Genomic DNA, 23,983 nt, shown 5'->3' on the forward strand with positions numbered 1-23,983 from the left:
ACAGGGGAGCTATGAACTCCCCAAGTCCCCACAGGGATCAAGCTTCAGACATCCACCACTGCACCTTGCTTTGTAATACCTCGTTTGTCGCCTCCTCTCCTTCCCTACTTCTCCAGCAGGGTTTCCTGGAATCACCTCCCAAATCAACCACTTGTGCTCAAATCCTTGCTTTATGGTCTGATTCTGGAGGAACCCAAATCAAGACAGCAATCAATCCGGAACGCAGCATTAGGTACCTCAAAGATAATGGACACCTGACAATCTTCAGTATTTTGAGAGAAAATGCATATGTGTAGCAGAGGATTTGGAAAAGAACTAGTGAAATATACATAAGAAGTTAAAAAATGCAAAACAAAATTATTATTACCATAAAAGGCTTTGTAATATATGATTTTTAATAATATATACATGTATCCTTTCTATTATAAAAGCTAAATTTAAAATTTTCCCATTTTCTTTTCCCCCAGTATACCTAACTTAGTGGCTAAACTGGAAAAATACTACTCATCAATCCGGGCATTGCTCTAACCTCGAGGGTCTTTCAACCAAAAAGCTCTACCTAAAATGTGTTCCCTGTTCCCTGGTATAAAGAGAACTGGCTGGGAAGAGAGAAGTTAATAAGGGTTAACAGGTGAAATGCCATCAGAAAACACCATCAAAGGAAAGGACTTGATGAGTCCACATCTAGTTAATTCCTGGAAGGAAGTGTACCAGGTAATTTAAAGAGCAGAAAGTAAAATTACTATGATCATAAAAGGCTCATCTATTCTAAAGACAGGCTCCCAATATTTTTTCTTCTGCTGAAAATGGTATTTTGGGGAGTTTTTTTGGCCTCAAAGTCAATGCTATCTTTTAAGGGAGACACATAGGGGCAGCCAAGGCTCAAAGTGGAATCATCTTCCAATGCTAGAAGATGATTCCTGATGAGCTTTCTAATTCTGGGCACAGCCCAAGGGAGTCAACGCTCCGCTGAGAGTGAAACAGCTCTGTGTGCCCTGCCCCCGCACTCCTTTCCCTCTGACCTAGAAGTGGAGTCTGCGCAGGTCACTGCTCTCTCCCCTCAAGCTGCTTATCTTATGTGCTAAGGAGCTGGGAAAGCTGAAAACTCAGCACTTCTGCTGAATCTTAGTTTTTAAAATTTGTATTTCTGAATCCAAATGAATAAACAGGAAACCTGTCTTTTCTTTCATGGAAAGCAGCATAGTGTGTTTTAAAAAATGTCAGCTTTGGGCTTATACAAACATAGGTAAAAATCCAGGCTCTAAATCTTTTTTGCTGTATATCTCTAAAAAACCACTTCATGCACAAGTTTGTTACTGGTATTCAATGACAAAGAGCAAAAAGAGTTACTACCACATACACCCACAATAGGCACCGGAGGTAGGAGAAGGCACTTCTTTTTCCCCTTCCCTGTTCTCTTTTCTGTGAGCAGCTATCTGTGCTGGAATCCACCACTGTCAACTACATTTCCCAGAATCCCTTCCCTGTATGCCCCCACTTAGAGTTGGTCCAAAGTGAGACTGTGCTAGACGTGCGAGGCAAAGGTGCGAGGCAAAGGTGAGGCAGCAACATTTTAGAAGAGGTGAGAGACAGATGCAAAGGTTTCATCTGCATCTGGGTTTCATCTGCCCTGGCTTAGGCTTACTCCAGGTCCAGTTCTCAAATGCTGATTCTGCTGACCAATGGTAATCCCAGGCCCGCCACAGACCTTTGGCTGCAAACTTTCAAAGGTAGTAATATAACGGGGTACAGAGCATGGGTCCCCTGAAAATAGGGGAACCCCCCAAATCCTGAAAAAAGGCACAGGGGGTTGGGGGAAGAATGACCAAAAAGCAGAAAGTACAGCATTGAAGGCACACTGCATAATAAAGGCATATTAACAGCCCAGAAGGAGCTGCAGAAGCTGCAAATGGTGTACTTGACTGTGAGAACCTGTGTGCAGCAGCACAGTGACTCATGACATAGCAGGGGGTAGAGGTGGGGAGTGGGACGGGGAGCTCACACTGTGTCTGCAGAAGCTGTGGGGGCAGATGCCCATTCCAGATGCCTGTGCGTGGCTGGGAACTCTTGTCCTGATTGAAGGCAGCAGCCAAAAGAGGGTCAAACCCACTGGGGAGCTGACAAAAATGGCAGACACTAACACACCATGGAAGAGCTGGATGTTTGGCCATGCAGGAAGTTCTGAGCGGAGCATTTAAATTAGAGCAGGCCAAGTAACATGGTGTCTGAGGGGGCTGCAGCGAGGTTTGGAGGTCTGCCTGGAGGTCAGGAGAAGATGCGGACAGAGCTGGAGCAACTGTGGGGACCTGCCTGGACAAGCATCTCTCACAGACACGAGAGAGATGCTTGGAGCTGGACTGTGATTGGGAATGTTGAGCTGCAGACTTCTGTTTTTCTGTAAGATGGTATTTCTCAGTGGTGTATTCTGAAACTGGTCTGGCAAGGCAGAGGGTAGCAGGGCTATTTGTTTTGGGGTGTTTTTTAAAGGGAGTGGGACTTAACAGCAGAAACCTGCCACTATTCCAAATCTGTATAACCTTTAATTGAATTCCTTTTTCACCAAACTCTTGCTTTGGGAGTCACATTTCTTGGTGGCAGACAACTGAACCCCACAGCTATCCCAGAACACCAGTGGCTGGTTCTGTGACAGCAGCCTTGAAGAGCCGACAACCTTTCACACCATTCCCACCAGTGCCCTTTGCGGTCCTGTTCTAGCAGTGGAAACTGCCTGCTTCCCAGATTCCTAAGTGCATTTACCTGGTCAGGACTTGTCAGCAACCTGTCTTCAGCTCCAGTTTGTTGGGTTTTTTTTTTTTTGCCTCTGTTTACCCAGATCTTCCTACAACTGTACAAATTCTAATTCCTATAATAAATCTCATTTCATAATATCCATAATGGCTTTGCAGCCCTGATTAAACCCTGACTGATAGTTTGATGGTCTAATATTTTAACTGACAAAAAAATTATGATCTATCCTGGATAGAGTCCTGAAGTGAGTCAATAAAGTGTAAATATTTTAATTCTGCAAATCTAAGATTTGGGATATACATAAAAGAGAATAACTGTAGGTAGGAGTTAGCTGCTCATTGCAGAAAGAATTGCAGAAAGGAGAGCCAGTTTAACAAAATGGGACTAAGACATAGACTCTGGAGTCAGACTGTGTGCGTCCAAACCCCGGCTCTATTTTTTGCTGAGTGATTTGGGAGCTCAGTCCCCTCATCTGTAAAATGGTACCTCCCCCTTACTGGGTAAGGTTGATATAAGGATTAAATGACATAATGTGATAAATATTCAATAAATCTTAGTTATTTCTATGAGTGCCAGACATGCCAGCAAGTTTGCTGTGTGATTTTCTATGAGTTAAGTAACTCTGAGTCTCAAGTTCTCCATACGTAAAAAGTTGAGAACAAAGAGACAGTCCAAAAATTCTGAAAATCCTTCCATGTTCTCTTGTTTAGGGTGATTCTTCTAAGATACAAGACTTCTCAAAGAAAGCATACCCTGGCCTTCAGCCACAGGAATCTTTTGGCAACTTCCTGAAGTTGCTAGAACTGTCCTTCTTGGAATGGCCTTCCCTCTGCCTGCCCCACACAACATCAGGTGCGCCTGTCCTACAGTCTTTCCCAGTCATCCTTTACCTCGGCTGCACTGAAGTGTAAGTAACCCTTCCCTCATTTTATGTCTCCACTGTGCCCTGTACAAACATTGATCATATCTCACGTAATAATTTATTTCTCTCTTTTCTGCATGTCTGTTTCCTGCTACAAGTTGTGAAAATGCATCCTATTGAATTCTAGCATAGGGCCGAGCGTAGAACAGGTACTTAATTATTAATTGTGGGCTGAACAATTTCATTTAAGTTTAAATTTTTTATAAACTTCTTCTGCATACATCATTTTTTCAAATTCTTGGAAAAAGACTTCCCTGTTTAAAAGCACAATGACCTCCTCTTGTGCTCTGAAATGGAGCTCTAGGCTGCTGATAAAATCTAATTACACACTAACTCTGTGATCTGACAAGACGATCAGGCCATGCTGATGGCGATCTGGCCTGCTGAAGCCCTTACACAGACTTGACTTCAGCAGCAATTCATGTCCAAATGATGCCATGAGAAACTGCTTTGTGTGAAAATGACAAGAAACTTATCACACAATCTCCCATAATCAGGAAATAGGCTCTCATTTTCCCCAACAAAAACAGGTTCTTAAGCTAAATTATGAGCCCTAGATAGAGGGATAAGAAAGATCAAACTAATAAGAATCAATAAATAAGTTACAATGGAAACAATAAGGTATCCCCCCATACAGAAAAATTCTGAATTTGCACTGCCTGATTGAATTCTACCAAATATTTGCTTTTTAAAGTTTTTTTTATGTGATAAAATGAACATAACAAGTATTTATTAAGTACCTACTATGAGAAAGGGGCTATCCTAGGGAGATTCTGAGAGATGCAAGGGCCAGCCTCTGTTCTCAGTGAGCTTCCCATCTAGCTGAAGAGTCAGTAAGCACTCCACTCACTGAGATGGGAGGCACACGCGGGCCATATCGTGGACAAGGTTATAATGCATCTGCACCCCAGGAAAGAGCAATGCATTCTGCCTAGAAGAGCAGGACTGGCGAGGCTCATGAAGCAGGTGACATGGGAGCTGTGCCCAAGAGTGAGCTGTAAAGGCAGGGCGATGGGAAAGGACATTCCACGCACCTGAGACTAAGAGGAAGGCACATGGAAGTGCCTGGTGTATTAGGAGATGTCAAATTGTCTGTGGCTTAGGGGAAGAGGGCACAAAGTGGGGACCAGGTTGTGAAGGGCCTTCAACGTCATGGGCCTCCTTAGGAGCTTAGGTTCTGTTTTGTAGACAATTCCCAACAAAGGTTTTGGACAGAGTTATTTAAGATGGAGACCTTTAAAAGAGTTTTAATTCAAATTAAATCACATTTCGATTTGGGAAAAAATATTCCTATTATCAATATAGGGAAAGAGGGAAGGGGCTTTCACAAAGTATGAAGACACTGGGGACAGGCAGACCAGTTACGAGAACACTGTAATAGATGAGTTCTAAGGAAAGAGAGGAAGAAAAAGGAAGGGACTGTAGGGTCCTCTGGAGGGCAGAATTAACAGGGCCAGGTGGCCGAGGAGAAAGAAGAGAGGTATCTGGGAGGATTTTAGGAAAATGGTGGCCTGTTTATTTGAATCACCTGAGGAGCTTTTAAAACTATTGATTTCTTCAAAATTAGTCCTGTGTCATCTAGATTCCATAAGGAAAAGCACTGACTCTTGACTCATCACTGCATCTCACACTCATACCCCAAAATCAGTTCCAGGTGGACTGCAGCTCAAACTATGGAAGGAAATGCAGTACAACTTTCAGAAATGACATGGGATAACATATTTATGACCTGTAGAGTGTGCAAAGATTCCTTACAATAGTCAAAAAAAGCACTATCCCAAAAAAATCACAAGGGGGGACCCCCCAAAGTGGAATTTATTCATAAAAAATGTGGATTTAGTCTCATATATTTAAACTTCAGTTGCCTTCAAAGTACTCTCCATTTGATACAATACCCTATCAAGATTTTTTCCCACTGCTGCAGTTTTTGAACTTGTCAATTTTTATACCTTTTAAAAGTACTTCTGCCATTTTTTGTTTCACCTTTTCTACATCAGCAAAACGTTTCCCTTTGAGGACATTTTTTCATCCAGAGAAACAAAAAATGTTGCTTAGGATGAGATTGGGTGAATGGGGAGGGTGGGGCATGGGGGTCAGTCCATTTTTGGTCAAAAACTGCTGAATGCTCAGCATGGTATGTGCAGATACACTAATAAATCACCCACCATGAAGTGGGCAAACACATTTAAAAGAGTCTTCAAAAAAATTTCATAACACCAGGTGGTACACTGATACAGCGTTTCCTAGAAAACTCACCTAGCGGGGGAAGCCTGTACTACAAGGGGCCCGCCCTCTAGAGGATAATTCTGGTTTTTGAGGGAGGGTTTCCCTTTGCACAGTGGAATATTATTCAGCCATAATAAAAAAGGAAACATCTGTAATCTTTTTTTTAAAGGTTTTATTTATTTATTTTTAGAGAGGGAAGGGAGGGAAGAGAGAGAGAGAGAGAGAGAGAGAGAGAGAGAGAGAGAGAGGGAGAGAGAGAAACATCGATGTGCAGTTTCTGGGGGCCATGGCCTGCAACCCAGGCATGTGCCCTGACTGGGAATCGAACTTGTGATGCTTTGGTTCGCAGCCCAAGCTCAATCCACTGAGCTACATCAGCCAGGGCACATCTGTAATCTTGAAGGCCAGGCCATTAGAAAATCCCCCCACCCAAATCAAGATGAAGTAAAATTCTACAAAAGCTTTCTTTTTCTTCTGGTTGTTTTACATCGGTGATAGGAATTAGCCTTTAATTAGTGTTAGGCATAAGCCAGGAGCTTTATATGAACAATTTACACTTAGTCTTCACAGCAGCCACCACGCTGTGGTTCTGGTCGTCATTCCCTTTTGTAGAGAGAAAGATGGTCTATACACACAAATTGAGGACATGGAGCTTGAGGGAGACTGGAAAATCTGTCCAAGCTTTTATAAAAGTTAAGGTTCTTGTTATCATCTTAAAGGCTTTGGGTCCTACTTTTAATGACACGGGGACACATTAAAGGGTTTTGAGGAGAAAAGTGACATGATCACACTTATACTGAAAAGGACTCACATACAAAATAGACTATAGGGGGTATGAATGAAAGCAGGAAGGCCAGTAGGAGCCTCTTTTAATAATCCAGTGTAGAAACGATGGCAGCTCAGAACAGAGTGGTCTGATTTTGGATACGTTTTGAATGCAGAGCTGACAGAATTTACCGACAGGCTGGATGTAGGATATGGGACAAAGAGAGGCATCAAAGATGACCAAATGGTTCCAGGCCTGAGAAAATAGAAGAATGAATGGAGTTGCATTCACTAAAATGAGGAATACCATAGGAAGACAGGTATGAGCTGACAGTGAAAATGTAGAGTTTAGCTTGAACACGTTAAGTTTTAGATGGCTAAATATCCTATTGGAGTCAGGTAGGTACTAGAATACATGAGTCTGTAACATAGTGCAAAGGTCTGGGCTGCACAGAAAAACTTAAAAATCATTAAGCTGATTGACTCAAGGATATTGATTGTTCCAAAGCAATAAAAGGCAAGACTCCAATGCTCAGACTTGCTTATCCACATCTCCAGAGTATCCTAATTAGGCAAGACATAAGAGGGGGCCTCAAATATATGTTTTAAAATAGTTTCCTAAGGAATTCTGATATACACCAGGTATATTTTCCATCCACTGGTAAAGGCCTTCAGACAAAGATTTTAAATTTTTTTCTTTGGGCCTCATGGAGACTTGGGGGTCTTCACCTGCAACTTTTATTCCCATGGGACTTAAAAGGTTGGGAAAGAGAACAGGCATTGGACCTGGGTCTCAATCCTGCCTTTGCCTTAACTTCTAAGAACTTGGACAGATTTCCCAGCTTCCTTGAGCCTCCATGTCCTCAGTATATAAGGTCTTTCCAGAAAAAGTCCAACCATTGTTAATATAATGAGAATGGTTTGTGCAGCATCAATGTAACCTGCCAAGGAGAGTTGACTGGAATGCTTATGCATGAACAATGATGACTTCACTGTACTAGCCAGTGGGGACAGTAGATGCCCTTGGCTGACATACGTACTTTGTGGCCATCACATTCAAAATGACTGAGTAAGTAGAGCAACAAATCTACAACAAGTTTCGCATGAAGCTTGAACACATTTCTCTGTAGAAATTATTCAGATGATTCAGAATACCACAGCTATAGGCAACCAGTGGCTGGCAGCTTCATCACAACAACATGCCCACTCATGTATCGCATCTCATGCAGAGGTTTTTCGTGAAACATCAAATCACTAACATGACTTAGCCCCCCTGCAGCCCAGATTTGATGCCCCACAACTTCTGGCTTTTCTCCAAACTAAAATCATCTTTGAAAGGGAAGAGATTTCAGACCATTGATAAGATTAAGGAGAATACAACGGGCCAGGTGATGGCAACTGGGAGAACTGTGTGAGGTCCCACGGTGCCCACTTTGAAGGGAATTGAGGTGACATTGTCCTGTGTACAATGTTTCTTGTATCTTGAATCTTCTTCAACAAATGTCTCTACTTTTCATAGTGTATGACTGGATACTTTCCAGACGACCTCGGTATACAGCACACCCCTCTCTCCTCCAGACAGTTGTTAAACTTTGAACAGCATGCCACTGGTTAAACCCCAGTTTGTGGGGCATTTTACTGCACTCAATTTCTCATCTGAGGTGGCTAAGTAATACTATACTTCTTCAATTAAAAAATATTTCAAACATGGAGAAGTATGGAGAAGAGCAGAGCACAGTCACACATGCACCACTCAGATACATCATTGCTAACTGTGATGGCCAAGTCACGGTTTCCTGCGAATCTCTGACAGGCACTGATGTACTAGCATTTCCTTCCATCACATTTTGTGCCTTCCCTCCTTTCTCGGCAGAGAGTTCCTAAAACCTTCCCAGCCTCTTAAGTGATCAGTGGAATAAGGCTCAGAATAAAATCTAAGTACAGAGTGGGGGGTGGAGGGGAAAGAGGTGGTAAAATTGGGTGTTCACTGCTGGAGGGGGGCAGGGATGAGCAGTGAGTCTTCCCTTCTCCACTGCGGCCCTGTTCTGCACCCTAAATGATCACAACAGGAGTGTTTGGGGAGAGAGCTTACACAATCAGGCAGAAGACGTAACCACAGCAAAGTCACATCTTTGTGCTCTGTTAGGAAAAACCTAATGAACTGAGCATCTATCACTAAAGACCACGAATATAGAAAAATTTTCTGGAAGCCTTTCACTGCTTTTAGGAACTTATTTCATTTGTCATCTCTGCCTGCCTCACAGAAACCACACCTAGTCGACCAAAAGATCAGAGACCTTTAACAGACAAATGCTTAATGATTCATACTAGTTTCCATAAATGTTATCATTTGGTTTGAAAACTTAGAAAGAACACTGAGATATCTTTGAAAAACTGAAGATCAGGATCATGTTTCATTGCATAGCTATCATTAGTAAGTATCTACAATATGTAATTCACATACATCATCTCTTTAATCCTCTCATGACAAAGGACAGGTTTGGCTTTTCCACTTCACAGAGAAGGAAAATGAAACACAGAGAAATGATGTAACTTATCCAAGGGCACATAAAAACAAGAAGCTGAGCAGAATTCAAATCCTAGCTGTGTCTCAAAAGCCTGTTCTTGTCTCAGACAGCCACTCCAGCTCTCATTGCTTCACTACCTCTTTATTAAAATAGTCAAATTAGGATTGTCAGTGAGAAAGTATAGAGCCTTGGTTATAGTCATACTTGGGCATTTAAAAAGGCAGAGGAGGAGTGTGACAGATGCTGCGACTTAGGAAGCAGGATGAGAGCTGCACCCTGAGCGAGGAGATCAGCGGTCATTCCATTGGCCTGACTTTGGGTGAGCTGCCTAACCTCCTTTGATCTCGGCTTCCTCACCTTGAACATAGAAGACGGGCTTACCTGATTTCTGCAATGCCTTTCAAACCTAAACATCTCTCACACATGCATTAGAATCTAGTAGGGTAAGTGGACTGGGTCATTTGCACACGAGTAGATGGTACCTATCTGAACCTTAATGTAAATATTCAAAACCAATGAAATTCTTTGTAAAACCACTTCTGAGATCAAAACCATTCTTACTTTAAAACTCTAATGTAAAAAATTTAACTTTATTCATTTTTAAACCCTCCTTTTCTTTGCTTTTATTTCTACAGGAATGGACACTACAGCCATACCATTTCCTACTGATCTGGTTTCTGTTGATGAGTCTTTACAAAAAGAAGATTAAAAAAAAAAGACCCAACAGATATTTCAAGGAAAATAAAAGGTAGTTTATTTTCACTTCTATGGAAAATTATCAGATTTCATTAGGCATAACTAATAACTAAAGGCAACAAACAGTGTGAACAGGCATGGTTAAAATTCAGAAGACCAAAGCTGCATTTAAATGTGTAAATGCAGCTCCTTTTGAAGATAAAAAATTAGAACTTCATTCTCCCGTGACAGACTGTATTATCACTTCCTACTAATTAAAGAAAGGGCACCTGCGAACAAAGGCATAACACAGGACAGGATTCAAACCCCTGCTCTGCTGCTCACCAGCTCTGCAGGAAAGACACGGTGCTAACCCGTCTCAGCCTCAGTGCGCCTGCTAGTAAGTGAGAGATGACAATACTGACTGGTAGAATTGTTGGGATGGTGAAATGAGCTGATGGATGTAACCAAAGCAAGCACTAAACAAATATTATTTCTGTCCTCCTCTTGACCCCTTTTGGCAAGAGAAAACTTATTGATAGCCATTTCATTGAAATGGCCCCCAACGGCTAAAATTCTCCTTACTTCTTTATTATCTATCAAAGCTCAATGATGTCTTTAGTTAGAGAAAAAAATTAATTCTGCATTATTTAAACTAAATGTGCAAGTTTAGTACAGAGAATATATTTAGCATGTTAGTATAGATCCCCAAATCACACTAAATTAGATTTGGGCTTAATACTTCAAACAAAATGCAAGCAATAAATACCATTTTAGTGTGTATTTCATACAGGCACCTATGCTGACTGTGTAAAAGGGCCTGCCTTTCCCCAGTGAAATGCCAGAGCATCTACAGTCTAAAAGGAATGCTCTGCTGCTCCCTGCACTACGGGCGATGTCTCACTGGCCTTGAACACTAACAATTATTAAAGGATACAGAAGATTTATGTGATAATGAGGACCTATGTAAATTTCCTGAAATTACTGCAGTTTCTCTTGAAAAATATTAGAAGGGACTGAGGAAAAGGAAGAGAAAGAGTTGCCCACTGACATATAAATATGTAACTTGAGCACTAAATCATGCTACCCTCAACCCAAATAATGGCATTTATATAACACCTCTCTCCAAGGTGACAGAACTCTCATGCCCCTGTCAAGTAGGAAGCAGCGGGAGCTATTTTAAGACACTGAGCCATGGTACCCGTGAGATGGGACAGTGAACATCTCCCACTTCCACATGGGGTGCTGGCAAGGTACCAAAACAGGCTTCACAGTGCACTCTGGAAAAGCGGGCAATTATACCATGGGAGCATTCAAATGATTCCCACAACTTGAAAGATACCCTCTGTGTACTAACACAATGAGCCTTTGCTCTCCAGGTTTTCGGAGCAGAGAGGGTGGGTGATTGGCACAATGGCACTGTTTGGAGGAGAGTCCTGCAGTGATTTTCCCCAGAGACCTTACCTGAAGAGGAACTGCTGGGTGAGCACCTGAGATGCCCTCAGGTAGGGCTGTAAGCTACTGGGAAGAGAAGTTGAGTGACATTCTTGAGCCCCTACAAAGTGTCAGGCACTGTGCCAAGTGCTTTTCACTGTCTCATGTTTCAAACATAACTTCAATCTTAGCATAGACTGGACCTGTCCAACCACTCCTTGGGGAGTTCAGAAGACTTCACTCTAAGCTGAAAAGGTGTGACAGGTTTTCCCAATTTACCCTGCTTCTCTGTAAGGTATCCAGGGACCAAAGGTGATAAGGGCAAATGGCCTGATGGCCCAGCAGTGCTCTGCTTGAAACAGGAGCTCTGGTTGAGGAACAAACAGCCATAATGTATGAGTTTGCTATGCTGCTTTACCAAGTCCTGCAAACTTAGTGGCTCAAATAACACATATGTATCTCAGTTTCTTTAGAAATCCAGGTATGACCAGCACCCTCTCTTCAGAGTCTCTTAAGACTACAATCAAGGTCCCAGCTAGGATGCCCTGTTTTCAGAAAGCCTGAGTAAAGAAGGCTCTGTTTCTAAGCTGACTCAGTTTCTTTTTTACAAAATTTCACTTCCTTGTGGTGGTATGACTGAGGGTCCTAGCTCCTCACTAGCTGTCAGCTAGGGGTCACCACTAGGCCCGAAGGCCATCCTGAGTGCCCTGACATGTGGCCCTCTCCTCAGCCACAACATGGCAGGCGGCTTGTCCTAGACCAGCAGGAGTTGCTCTCTCACTCCATCTACTAAGACAATTGTACACGATGTAGTAACAACGGGAGTGACACCCCACCAACTCTGCCATACAAGAAGCCTAATCAAGGGAGTGGTAAGTGTTCAGTCCCATCACCTTTGCCATTTCTTTTAGTGAGAAGCAAGTCACAAATCCCCCCTGCACTGGAAGGGACGGGATTATATAAAGGTGTGAACAATAGAGGTCACTCTAGGGTGTATTCATCACATGTGCCATGACTGAAGGTGTCTGTATTTTGTAGCATAACATAGTGAAAACAAAACAGAGTGGAGACACTCATATCTGAATATGAATTCTGGTTCTTTTGTTGCATGATTTTGAGAAAATTATTTAATCTCTCTTGAAGCCTCGGTTTTTAATCTGAAAACAAGAACAACTATTATCTACATCTGCAAATATGAATGTTCTTTTAATAGTTTCAGCCCAATGATCTTAAACATGACAGTACACACTTTCACACTTTTCTAAAAGCAACTGTGAAATGTACTAATTGTGCATAACACCAAGCGGGTATACTACAAAGAAATGACAGCTCTGATCCTGGCCTGTTCAGGTCTGCAGACCATGATGCCTCCTGAAAGGTTAGATACTCCTTTAAGGTGGAGCTTAAATACGCTTCACATGATTTGATTCATTCATTCAGTGAATTGAACACCTACTAAGTGCCAAACACTGCTAGGTACTGGGTATATATAAATGGGCAAAATGGACACAGTCCTTCATTCAATGAGTTTATGATACTGGGAGAGAGGTAAACAGCATTCAATCAGTAAATATTTATTGAGGGCACTATTTGTATATCAGGGATAGTTATTGGGACAAAGGCCCTACCCTTGCGGAGATTACATTCTGTATGCGAAATGATAAATTAAAACAAGATAAAATAAAGGATAATTTCAGGTGGTGATAGAATAATAGAAGGGGGAATAGAGTGGTGGAGAGAGGCTATTTCAGGTAGGGTGGCCAGGGAAAGACTAGGTAGGGAGGTGGAATGGAGGGAGGAGAAGGAGAAGCCACAATGGGATCCGGGAGGAGTACATTCTGGGTAGAGGAGCTTCCTGTGCAAAAGGACCTTAAAGTAGGAGCAAGCTGAGCTTGACTACGGATTACAGAAGCCACTGAGAGTGGACAGAGGACAGCACGGTCTTGAGGGCAGATCAAGAGCCGAACCATGCAGAGCACTGTGGCCAGGGAGCCTATGCTAAGCCCAGTGGGAGGCACTGGGGAGTAGTAACAAGCAGAGGAGTGACAAGATAGGATTTCCATCTCTCATGGAATGCACTGGCTGCTATGTGAAGAATGTAAAATGGGAGTAAGAATGGAGGAAGACAGCATGCTGAACAAATGAAAATGACACATGAAGTAAATACTGGGATAAGTACAATAAAAGATAAGAACAGAGTCCTCTGACTGTAGTGTGCAAACAATAATCCTACACTCAGGCCACTTGCTTTAAGGTGGCAGAGGCAAGCCACACCTTGACAAGTAAAATACAATAAAAATTTCAGTAGTAACAAGTGCCACAAAGAAAAATAAAATGGGGAAAGGGCTAGCAGAGTGGTTATAGGTAATGTTTTAAATGAGGCGATCAGGAAAGCTGCACAAACACAGCGGCTTTGGAGCAGAGACCTTGGTGAGGACTTCATGAAGACCTGGAGATGAAGCGATTCAGGCAGAAGGACCAGGTGGTCTGGACGCAAAAGGGCACTTGTGTGTCTGAAGTCAGACCATCTGACCTTGTATCACATGATGACAACTTTCCATTGTATGGTACATGGGGAACGGCTGGAGAGATCTGTGGAGGAGAATGCAACACTGGACGAAGCCTGATTTAGTCAGGGGCTCATGGACTGCCTTAGAGGAGGTGATATTTAAGCTGAGACAGGCAGGATGAGTAAGAAAACAGATGTCACTCAAGGGGCAGATGGGGCATTCCAGGAAGAGGGCTCAGGCAGTGCGTGTTCCTGATGCAGGAAAGGGCGTGAAGCTCTAGGAAAACTGAGAGGCTTGAGGCTGCAGCAGGAATGAGAGGAAGAGGGGACCTGGAGGGAGGGAGGGCACAGGGACCACCACCTGCAGGCAGTGTGTAAGGAGCTTAGGACTATTCAAGTGAGACACCGTTAACTTAAGTTTTCGTATCTGTGAGTATCTTTAAATCCACAATGTCTCTGTTGTGATTAAATTACGTCTTAAGTAAGGTCTGGCTTTAGCTGTCTTTAGAGACAGAGTGAATGGATTTTATTAATCCGCCAATTGTAGCCAACTAAAAACTGGGATTACTTCTGTTGTCTCAAACAGAAGTATATATTGGGAACTTATTAACTTTAAATATTTTCCCTGAGGATGTAGTAAAAATAGAAAAACCCTCCAGCATTTTCACTACTTATAGCAGTGGTATTCATGCTGCAAAGATTTTTAAAACATGCAAGACCTGACTATTCAGTCAGGGGCACTGACCTCTTTTCCCTTAGATTGTCAAATTATAAAAAAATGATAACAGCCAACAGCAATAAGCTGCATGGTGTAAATGAATCAAAATTATACCCATTTTTTGTTAGATCAGTAAAAAAATGTATTTTTGATGTGCCACAGAATTTTAGTAATTAGTTTATGTGTGCCAAGAGATTAAAAAGGTTGAGAATGGCCGACACAGTATATGAATTATACTACGCCTTATCACCTGCTTTACAATTTCATCTTTAGTATGCTCTTCCCTGAAAGACACCAAACCCTTAAGAAAGAAACATTTTCCTCAAAATTACTTTTGTAAATCTGTCCTTCATGTACTTTGATTATTTTTTCAGTGTCAGAGTTTGGAAAAGCTCTGGTTACCAGACTCAATACACATCCCCTATTTTTTAGTGAAGGGCAGACACATTCATTTATGCATCTATCCAGTAGGCACGGTGAGGGAACAATGTACAAGCGCAAAGCTAAGAGCTCCGGAACACAAGAGAGTAAATACAACTCAGATTCTGCCCTCAAGAAAACACAGCACATTCAGTGTGTTGTGCAGCCAAGGATTTGAATACATCAACACCAAGTAATATAGGTATTGATTTCCAATTCTAACACCACCAAATATCTTGTAATGACTATTTTTATTCATCTTTGTAATGAAAGAACTAAGAAGGAAGCCTGTGGCAAAGAAGTCTAATAGTTTTGATATACCATCTTTTCAAGGATTAATATGCTATTTTAAAATTAATACAGCAGCCCTGGCTGGTGTGGCTCAGTAGGTTTGGTTCTCAGTGTGGACTGTGAACCAAAGAGTTGCTGGTTTGATTTCCAGTGGGGCCACATGCCTGGGTTGTGGGCCAGGTCCCCAGTGGGGGACACACAAGAGACGACCACACATTGATGTTTTTCTCCCTCCTTTCCCCTCTCTCTAAAAATGAATAAATAAATAAAATCTTTTTTTAAAAAATAAAATGGATCAGACTGGAGAGCTGACTTTTTTAAAAATAAAAAAATATAATTAATACAACAAACTTCTACTCTCACAGACAACATTCTACAAATGAGATTCAAATTTATTATTGAAAAATCCTGAATAGGCATCTAAAGAGCCTGCTTACTATCCCAATCACAGGCATGCTGGAGAAGCTGGACCATGCAGGCATTCAAGGGGAAAGCATTTCTGTGAAGAGCCAAACCCCCACTCTGCACAGTGTTTTTCAGGGTCAGACTGCTTTCTGTCTTCACATCTTGGAAATCTGTATTGGATTATGATGGAAAGGTCAGAATACCTTCCGTACAAACTGAGAAAGCCTCAGTCATGGCCAGTATGCTATGGCTGGGAAGGAAACAGCCCAGTCTGGTCACGACTATTGTTCTGTTTACAGGGAAGATCTCCACTACAGTGCCAGGAAACAGATTGGCAGGAGGATAAAAAAGACAAACAAATGTAAAGATATCCTGATCCAAAATCAAGAGTCCATAGCTCCATTGGAAAAATAACCACTAATATACAAAAACCAAGCAGCTAAGCATCAAGCACATAACAAATATAATAAATAGGCTGAAGAGAAAACTAACCCTATGCTGTTTTTTACAGGAACCACTGGCCTCATGGGGCTATCGAGCATTTAAAAGGTGGCCAGTGCAAACCAAGATGGGCTGTAAGTGTAAAATTACTCGAAATTTCAAAACTTACAACAAGAAAAAAGTTTCTCAATAATTTTTAATGTTGGTTAATTTTTGGGTATGTTAGGTTAAATAAAATATATTATTAAAATAAATTTTAACTTTCTTTTTACTTTTTTAATGTGGCTACTAGGAAATTCAAAATCACACACACGGCTTACATCATACTTCCATTGGAGAATGCTGATTTAGTACATTTCCCCCACAAGGTATCAGACACTCAACTAACAAAACTGATTTGTATCTTCTGTGATGATCTTTACTCTTAGACACCATGAGAACTGGGGTGCACAATCGACAGGATAGAATTTGGGCACAGTGCTGTTCGCATCCAAATTATTTATCTAAGCAGGTTGGAAATTTGTACTGGGTTATGCTGTTCCTGTTAGAATAATTTCACAGTCCCAAGGGAACGACTTTACAGCTCTCTGTCTGTGTTCTCTAAAGCCCTGATTCACAGTGCACACCTGTAGACCTGTGACCCGACTCTCTGTCTTCACCGTACCAGTCAGCGGGAACTTCCAGGAGGGACTGGCTGTGAAGCACCCTGGGCCACTCTCCTCAAAGTGTATGTACCTTATGCTGCTAGACTGTGAGGCCCCAGAGAGGCGGGGCTCAGTCTGGGTCCTGTTTCCATCTGCTCTGCATCTAGAGTTTGTCTTCACATAAAAGTGAATGTGTGTGGTAAGTGTTGGTTATATGGGAAGAGCTGATGGTTTAGGGAGAAGGAAGAACTTCCCTTCCTATCTTTTGTATTAGAGCAATTTTAGTACATTAGGCACTGGCTGTCAACTGTGCTTCATTATTTATTTATTCAAATAAACAAGGGCCACTGGCTGACAGACCTGAGCTGGGGCTGGGCACGCAGTGGCAGATAGAACACGCATGGTCCTGTCTTTGCTGGGGAAGACAAACCAAAGCACACACATCATGCAATTACAATTTCTGGCCTGTATCACCCCCCACCCCACCAGGAAATCACAAGAGAAATGTTGATTGGGGAACCTACTGTTGCCAGGGGTCAAGAAAGGCTTCCAAGTAGCCTTTACACTGGACCTGAGGGAACTGTTTGCCTGGCAAAGTGGAGGAGAAAGGGCAGGCTGACCATGAAAGGAGGGCCTTTTAAGCCATGTTTAAAATTTTCAACTTAATCCTAAAAGCAATGAAAAGCCAATGAAAGGTTTTATGCAAGGTAATGACATGATCAGATTTGCCTTTTAAAAATATTGCTCTGTAAAAAATAAATAAGGATATGATAATTTTAAAAAATAAAACTATTGCCCTAGAGGAGGGTAAAAGTGGATGTTGGACCTACACAAAGCATTATGAACAGATTCATGAAAATTAATCAAATTCTGGTCATTTCAATAGACTCTAAGTTTCAAGAATAAAAGAGATGTGCCTGATCCACAACCACAATATTGGAAAACCAGAAAGCATTCTAGAGTATTCATCTAATACAGGATACTTTCACAGTACCCTCAGAGCATCACTTCCCACTGATTGTACTGGCTGGCCACATATGCCGTTACTCGAAGTCATCCTCTGTCCTGACCCAAGACAGGTTTATTCAGGATGAGCATCCAGCATCCATATTGATTGACCAGCTCCTGGGGTCACTGAGAGGCTGAGAAGTCCAGGTATTTAGCAAACTGTATGAATTTGGGAATATTCTCTGTGCTCTTTTGTGCCCCAAAACTGGGTGCCCCTCACTGTTTGTTAGATTCCCATGTCCCTTCTCAAGGCTGCTGGGTTCTAAACAAGTGACTTGACCAGCCAGTGTCTTTCAAGAGCACCGAAGCCAGTGTCTGCTCTCAAGGCAAGAAATTCATCGAGGAGCTAAGTCATGTGTATTCTAAACCAATTAACTACAGATTATACAAATTCTGTAGAATGAATAAATGAACTTTTGTTTTCTTCTGAACTATTCTGGGTGATTTATTTGCATATGTATGTGGGCTGCTCATATACAATAGAACTGCTTTTCTGAAACCAGCCTGGGATTGCTTAGTGATGGCTTTTACTGCTCTCCTTGACGGCAGATATCCACTCAGTTTCCAAGAGCCATAAAACTAACATGTTGGCAGCTACATAGCACATTCAGCATTCTACTAAAAATGCAACATTTCTAAAAATTCAAATCTTCCCCAATTACCTCTCTCTGAAATCCTTTTCATTAAAACAACAATAAGTCTTGACTCCAGAATCTGATTTCTTTCGGAATTTCTGGTGCACCACTCTGAAAGCACATGATGCTTTATACCTAAATGAAGTTGAATCTGTCCTTATCGGAGGCACCATCATCAATGGGAGATGCGTGGGCTCAGGAAGCAGTCAGACTGGGCTTCTGATCCTGACTCCAATCCCTCCTGGGTGTATAACTTTGGGAAAGTTTCTTCAAATCTCTGGCCCTTGTGTTTTCCTGCATAAAACAAGGCTAGCCTCCTGTATTCATTTTCTAGTGTTTCTATAACAAGCTACCAGAAACAAATTAAAGCAAGAGAAATTTCCTCTTTCATAGTCCAAGAGGCCATAACCCTGAAACCAAGGTGTCAGCAGGGCCAGCTCTTTCCAGAGGCTCTCTCGGAGAATCCTTCCTTGCGTCTTCTAGACTTGGAAGCTCCTGACATTATGTGGCCTGGGGCAGCATAACTCCAATCTCTGCCTCCATCTTCACGCAGCTTTCTTCCCTGTGTTTCTCTGTGTCCTCTCTTCTCAGAAGGACACCAGGTCTTGGTTTTAGGGATTACCTCAACTCCAGATGTATTAATCTCAAGACCACTAATTATATATCAAAACCTATTTCCAAATTAAGTCACATTCTGAGGTTCAGGGCAGCCATGAATTTTAGGGGACATCCTAGTCAACACACTATACCTACCTACAGCAGAGCATCGTTTCATCATGCCCAGGAACACAGACAGGGTCCCACTGAGATTCTGTACTACAGTAGACATTTAATCCCTTTTCTATACTATGAATTGTTCAACTGTGTTTTATCTTTGCAATCATAAAATAATGGCTACTCTCAGAGATGACATCATGTAAATAACTAGCACTGTACTGAAAACCCATTAGTGCTCAATAAATACTATGTTTTTCTTCCCCTCCCTATGTTTATTATAGCCCTGCAATGAGAGTTATTAGCACAATTCCTGTGTAAATCCCAAGAAAACAAAGCACACTTCCAAGTTCTTCATAAAGATAAAGACAAACACTTCTTGCCCTTGTATAATGATTTCTTATGGTGAGGCAGGTGAGCAGTTCCATTTTCAGAACTTCACTTATCTCAGTTGTTTAAATACGAAGGAATACATACACAGTTAAGAGATCCTTGCATTTCTGTGGAATATAAAGGTCATGAATAAGGCTCTGGGTAAAAGTTAGAAACTTGACTTTTGCTATTCTTTGCCTAATTTCCTAACCATTTGGTCCACTGTCTGTTAAATGCCTGGTTCCTATAGCTTATCACCGCATTTATTTTTCTATTTGCCTTCCTCACATAATTCTATCTCTGATGTAGTTTAAGAAGAAAAACAAAAATAGAAACATTATTCCCACATAGTTTGTTCATCTTCCAAACAGCAACTATGCTGTCCTAGGTAAACAAAGGTTGAAGGAAACTGCAGCCAACAGCAGGAGGCAGTAGAGAGCTATTCAGCACAGCCTATTACACTTAACTGCTTCCTCTTGCCCAACACCTGCCCTTTTCTTATCTCCTGCCCACAAGTGCTCATTATCCAAGCACACTGAGGTTGGCACAGTGCCTGGACCATCTTCCCTAGGACCACCAAAGACACTGAGATCCCAACTTGCAACTCCCAAAGAAATAAATCTCAAGAGTAAGCAGTTTTCCAAATATTAATGCATTTCACTTAAAAACATTCAGCCTTACTTCAAGTTTCTATACTCTGAGTTACAAACGGCTATACAGGAAGAGTAGGGAGGAGGAGGCTGACATGCTGGCTGCTTTGCTCTGTCACACTTCATACCTACAGAGCTTGTTCCAGTTCTGCCCGGTCCTCTTTTCAAAGTAGAGCTCCATTATCTCCATTATAGCCTAACACATGCTGATCTGTGGTATCCATGGAGAGGACTCAATTAAAAACACCCCTCCAAAGACTTTGGTGATGCTGTATAACAAAAACCCTCTGTATTTCAGAGAAATTATTCAGTCTTCTATCTTTTTACACCTTCTAGGAATTACTGTTTCTTATCTTAATATTATTCTAATTTTCTACCATCCTTTGAAAATTGGAGTACCATTAATAACATCTTGCAGCTATCTCGACATTATGTGCCACCCAAGCAGTCCACACAATGTTGTTTGTTGGATGCCCCATAGTCAAATAAAATACTGCAGAGTCTTCCAGTCACTTCAGTGTGAACCTTAAAAAGTACCCCCCATCCCAAGTGAAAGTGTTATATCTGAAGTAGTTGAACCCCCGAAAAAGTGGGCTAAGGAAGCAGAAGTGCACCAAATCTAAAATATCTCTCAAAAAAAGGAAGTTACAAGTTATCTGGAGAGATACCCTGACATGAGTGACCTCTTACCTGGATTAGGTTGAAGGTATTCAATTGTTTTAGTCATTATTTCCATCACAGCCCTGCTGGTGACATCCACTTTCTGAAATGAGAAAATTAATATGCTAAATAACAAAAATCATTAGTTTTAGAAACTCAGGTTTTGCTTGAGCAGATACACAACTGCCAGCTGTGCAACAGACGGACAACAAGTCCCAGGTGCACGGTGAGTAGCTGAGGAGCTGGGAGGAGCAACGATTGGAGAGCCTACTTATCTGTAGAGGAAACTGACCATTTCCTAAAATTTGTTTCAAAATACACTTCATTGTCTTCTGGCAAAATAAGGTGGTGATGGCTTCCCCTTCCCATAAGAAAACTGCATTGATCTCTGAAAATGGTTCAATATTCAGCTGACCCAGAAAAACCCACAAAATAATACAAATCAAGAATTTCAAATCTTCACATTCACTTGAAGAACACCTGTGAAAGTATGCACATCTAAAAACCCACTAAGTCTCTGAAAGGTGTCACTTTACAGAAGAAGTTATATTATATTACCATGCTCTGTCATTACAAAAGTGAAGACAGCAGGGGTGCCCAGGCCAAACAGTGGGGCTGGATGTAGGTTCTATGACCCAATAAGAGTGCTGGATTTTTGCTGTATATGCTTAAAAATGCAGAGAAATGCTGAACTTAAAAGTTTTTGATGTAGATTTTCTAGTCATTGAGCACATCCAGGTAAACAAAACCCCAGGTGGGCCCTGGATTTACAGAGCTCATAATGAGACTAACGTGAACTTGCCCAGCCACATGGAGATGATCCTACTGAAAAAGAGCGAATTGTTCCTAAACCAGAAGAGGCTGAACAGAAGAAAAGGTACCCTAGAAGAAACTTTCTTCTAGGGCCCGGGAATAAATTCAGCATAAAATAAATGTAAATAAAAGTTTAAAAAGTAGAGATAATGGATCGTATTTTGCCCCGGAGGCATCTACTGAATGTCTATAGTGGGCAAGATATGGTGACAAGTTTCACTGTGCTACAGCAGGAAAAATGCAGCATCAACTCTGCTTATTGAAGTAAGAGACAAAGTTTTTATTTAACTTTTGAGAACATCCTAAATATATAAAAATTTTACTCAGACACTTCTAATCCATCTTTCAACTTTTGGTTAATTCTAAATAAAAAAGTCTTGGTGCTCGGGTCCCCCTTGCATGATTTTGAATGGTCAGTATTTGCATTCAGTAGGTCACCATGTCCTCTCTGTGTTGAAGAGGCTGCTCAGTGCAGTTATGTTCTCCCTACACTTCCCCATGAAATCCGTTTTTCACCAACATGTCTAGTCCACTCATTCACTCTAGCAGGGGTGTCCAACCTGCCACCAGCAGGCCGACCAGGAAGGCTATGAATGCAGCCCAACACAAAATCATAAATTACTTAAAACACTATGACAATTTTTTGTTTTCATTAGTTTTTGTGTATTTAATGAGATAACTCCTCTTCTTCCAGTGTGGCCCAGAGACACCAAAAGGTTGGACAACCCTGCAGTCTAGAGGGTAAGTGACTAGTAAAAATAAATGCACCCTTTTCTCCAAGATATGTGCATACAATATATGACATAGGCATGAATGAAAGGAATTCATTTTGAAGGTAGAATTTTATATATTAATTAAGTCCATGGGGAATTTTTGTTTTGTTTTCATTGGAGCTCAAGTGCTCTTCCCTCAGTTGGAGAAAGTGTTTCAATAACCTACTGCACTTACTTATAAAATTATCCTTTCAGGGATGTGGTAAGCCTCCTTCTCTTTCATAATCAGAAACCAAGCCATAACACATCATAAGATGTTATCTTTTAGTTTGGTTTTTCAATACTTAATAATTTCCCATTCTATGGCAGTCATTTTACTGTGTGTAAGAAGTTTGCTATTACTGTGACTGACAGAGGAAAACACTTCTTCCTCTGTCATCATGGTATGAAGTTACATTAAAAACATTCATACTTAAAAAGAAAACAAACTGCCAATTAAAAGGAGTCTGCCTACATATGAACCCTGTACCATGCCATCTTGGTATAACTGAGCTTGTAAGATGTCTTAGATTTGCATATGTATTAAAGAGTATTTAGTTCTGAAAATGAACAGGGTCCCCCTGGAGTTGTGCAAAGCAGGACTTACACAGTCATGCATGGAGGTTCTAGAAATGCTAGCAAAAAGCCAACCAAACTCGATGTACTCAATGTCACGAAAATGAATTCAGAGGTTGTATGCAAAACAAACATGCTGAAAGTCCAGGTTACATGTGTGTCATGAGGCAAATGCATAATCCTGCTGACTATATGACAAGGGTTAAGGAACTCGATGTCAAATGTGTCCAAAGGTCCTGTGTGGCTATGATAGAAAAAAAGCAATTTCAAAGGTCGAGATTTCTAAGAGAGTGACAGAATTGCCAATGACTATTTTGATATCCTGAAGTTATTAAATATTAGGAGGCTAACCAATTTCTAACTTTCCATTATCACCCTACTCAAAAATAATTATAACCACCACCATCATAAAACATTTTCTAGTTGTCAGAAATTATTCCCAAAGCTTTAAATATCTTCATACATTTAATCCTCAAAACTGCTATAAAATAGATACAGAGAGGATAAGAAACTTGCCCAGTTCTGGCTCTGGAGTCTGTTCTTAACCACTACTTCTTGAAAACATATGTTCCTCATAAAAAGACCGGCAACAGGAACATCTCCCAATCTGAAGAGAACTGGGCAGAGCTGGAAGGCTCTTGGTATTGCCTTCCAGGTGAAGCTTGGGGACCCGGCACAAATGACCAAGAGGAAAGACTCTGTCGCCTCCTCTTCTGTTTTTGTTTTGAAAATCCTTAAAGCCTGTGAGAATGTCACCCACAAGAACTATTCTACCCCAGGGCTCTGTGCAAGGGAGGCTCTCCCACCCACACTCAGTTACACAGGCTTCTCTACAGACGCCGGATGCCGGCAGTGTGTGACTCCTGAATGGTCCACGAAGAGGTTGCCAAGCAAGGCATAAAAAGTGGTTCTCACTTTGGGTATGGAGCCCCCTCTTCCCTCTGGGCTCTGTAAACAGATAGCCAAATCACTGAGACTCCGAAAAGAAAAGCTACTGCCTCGGCTAAAGCCCCTGGTCTCAGGGGAGGCACAGACACACTGGAGGCACCAATAATGAGCATTAGGTTCGGTCCCCAG

The 23,983-nt window shown here is 41.5% G+C and overlaps 1 protein-coding gene across 2 annotated transcripts in view; it reads right to left on the minus strand.

The window, feature by feature from the left end:
- Positions 1 to 23,983, minus strand: part of SH3GL2 (SH3 domain containing GRB2 like 2, endophilin A1) — a 195,035-nt gene that overhangs the window by 15,485 nt on the left and 155,567 nt on the right. For both annotated transcript variants that reach the window (XM_045841029.1, XM_045841028.1), the window contains one exon: positions 20,796 to 20,868. In XM_045841029.1, coding sequence (XP_045696985.1) covers positions 20,796 to 20,868 — 73 coding nt within the window. The remainder of the gene's footprint in view (positions 1 to 20,795; positions 20,869 to 23,983) is intronic.

The sequence above is a fragment of the Phyllostomus hastatus genome, unplaced genomic scaffold (assembly GCF_019186645.2).
Source record: "Phyllostomus hastatus isolate PE091 unplaced genomic scaffold, TTU_PhHast_1.1 phas_contig_34, whole genome shotgun sequence".
Classification (NCBI taxonomy): Eukaryota; Metazoa; Chordata; class Mammalia; order Chiroptera; family Phyllostomidae; genus Phyllostomus; species Phyllostomus hastatus.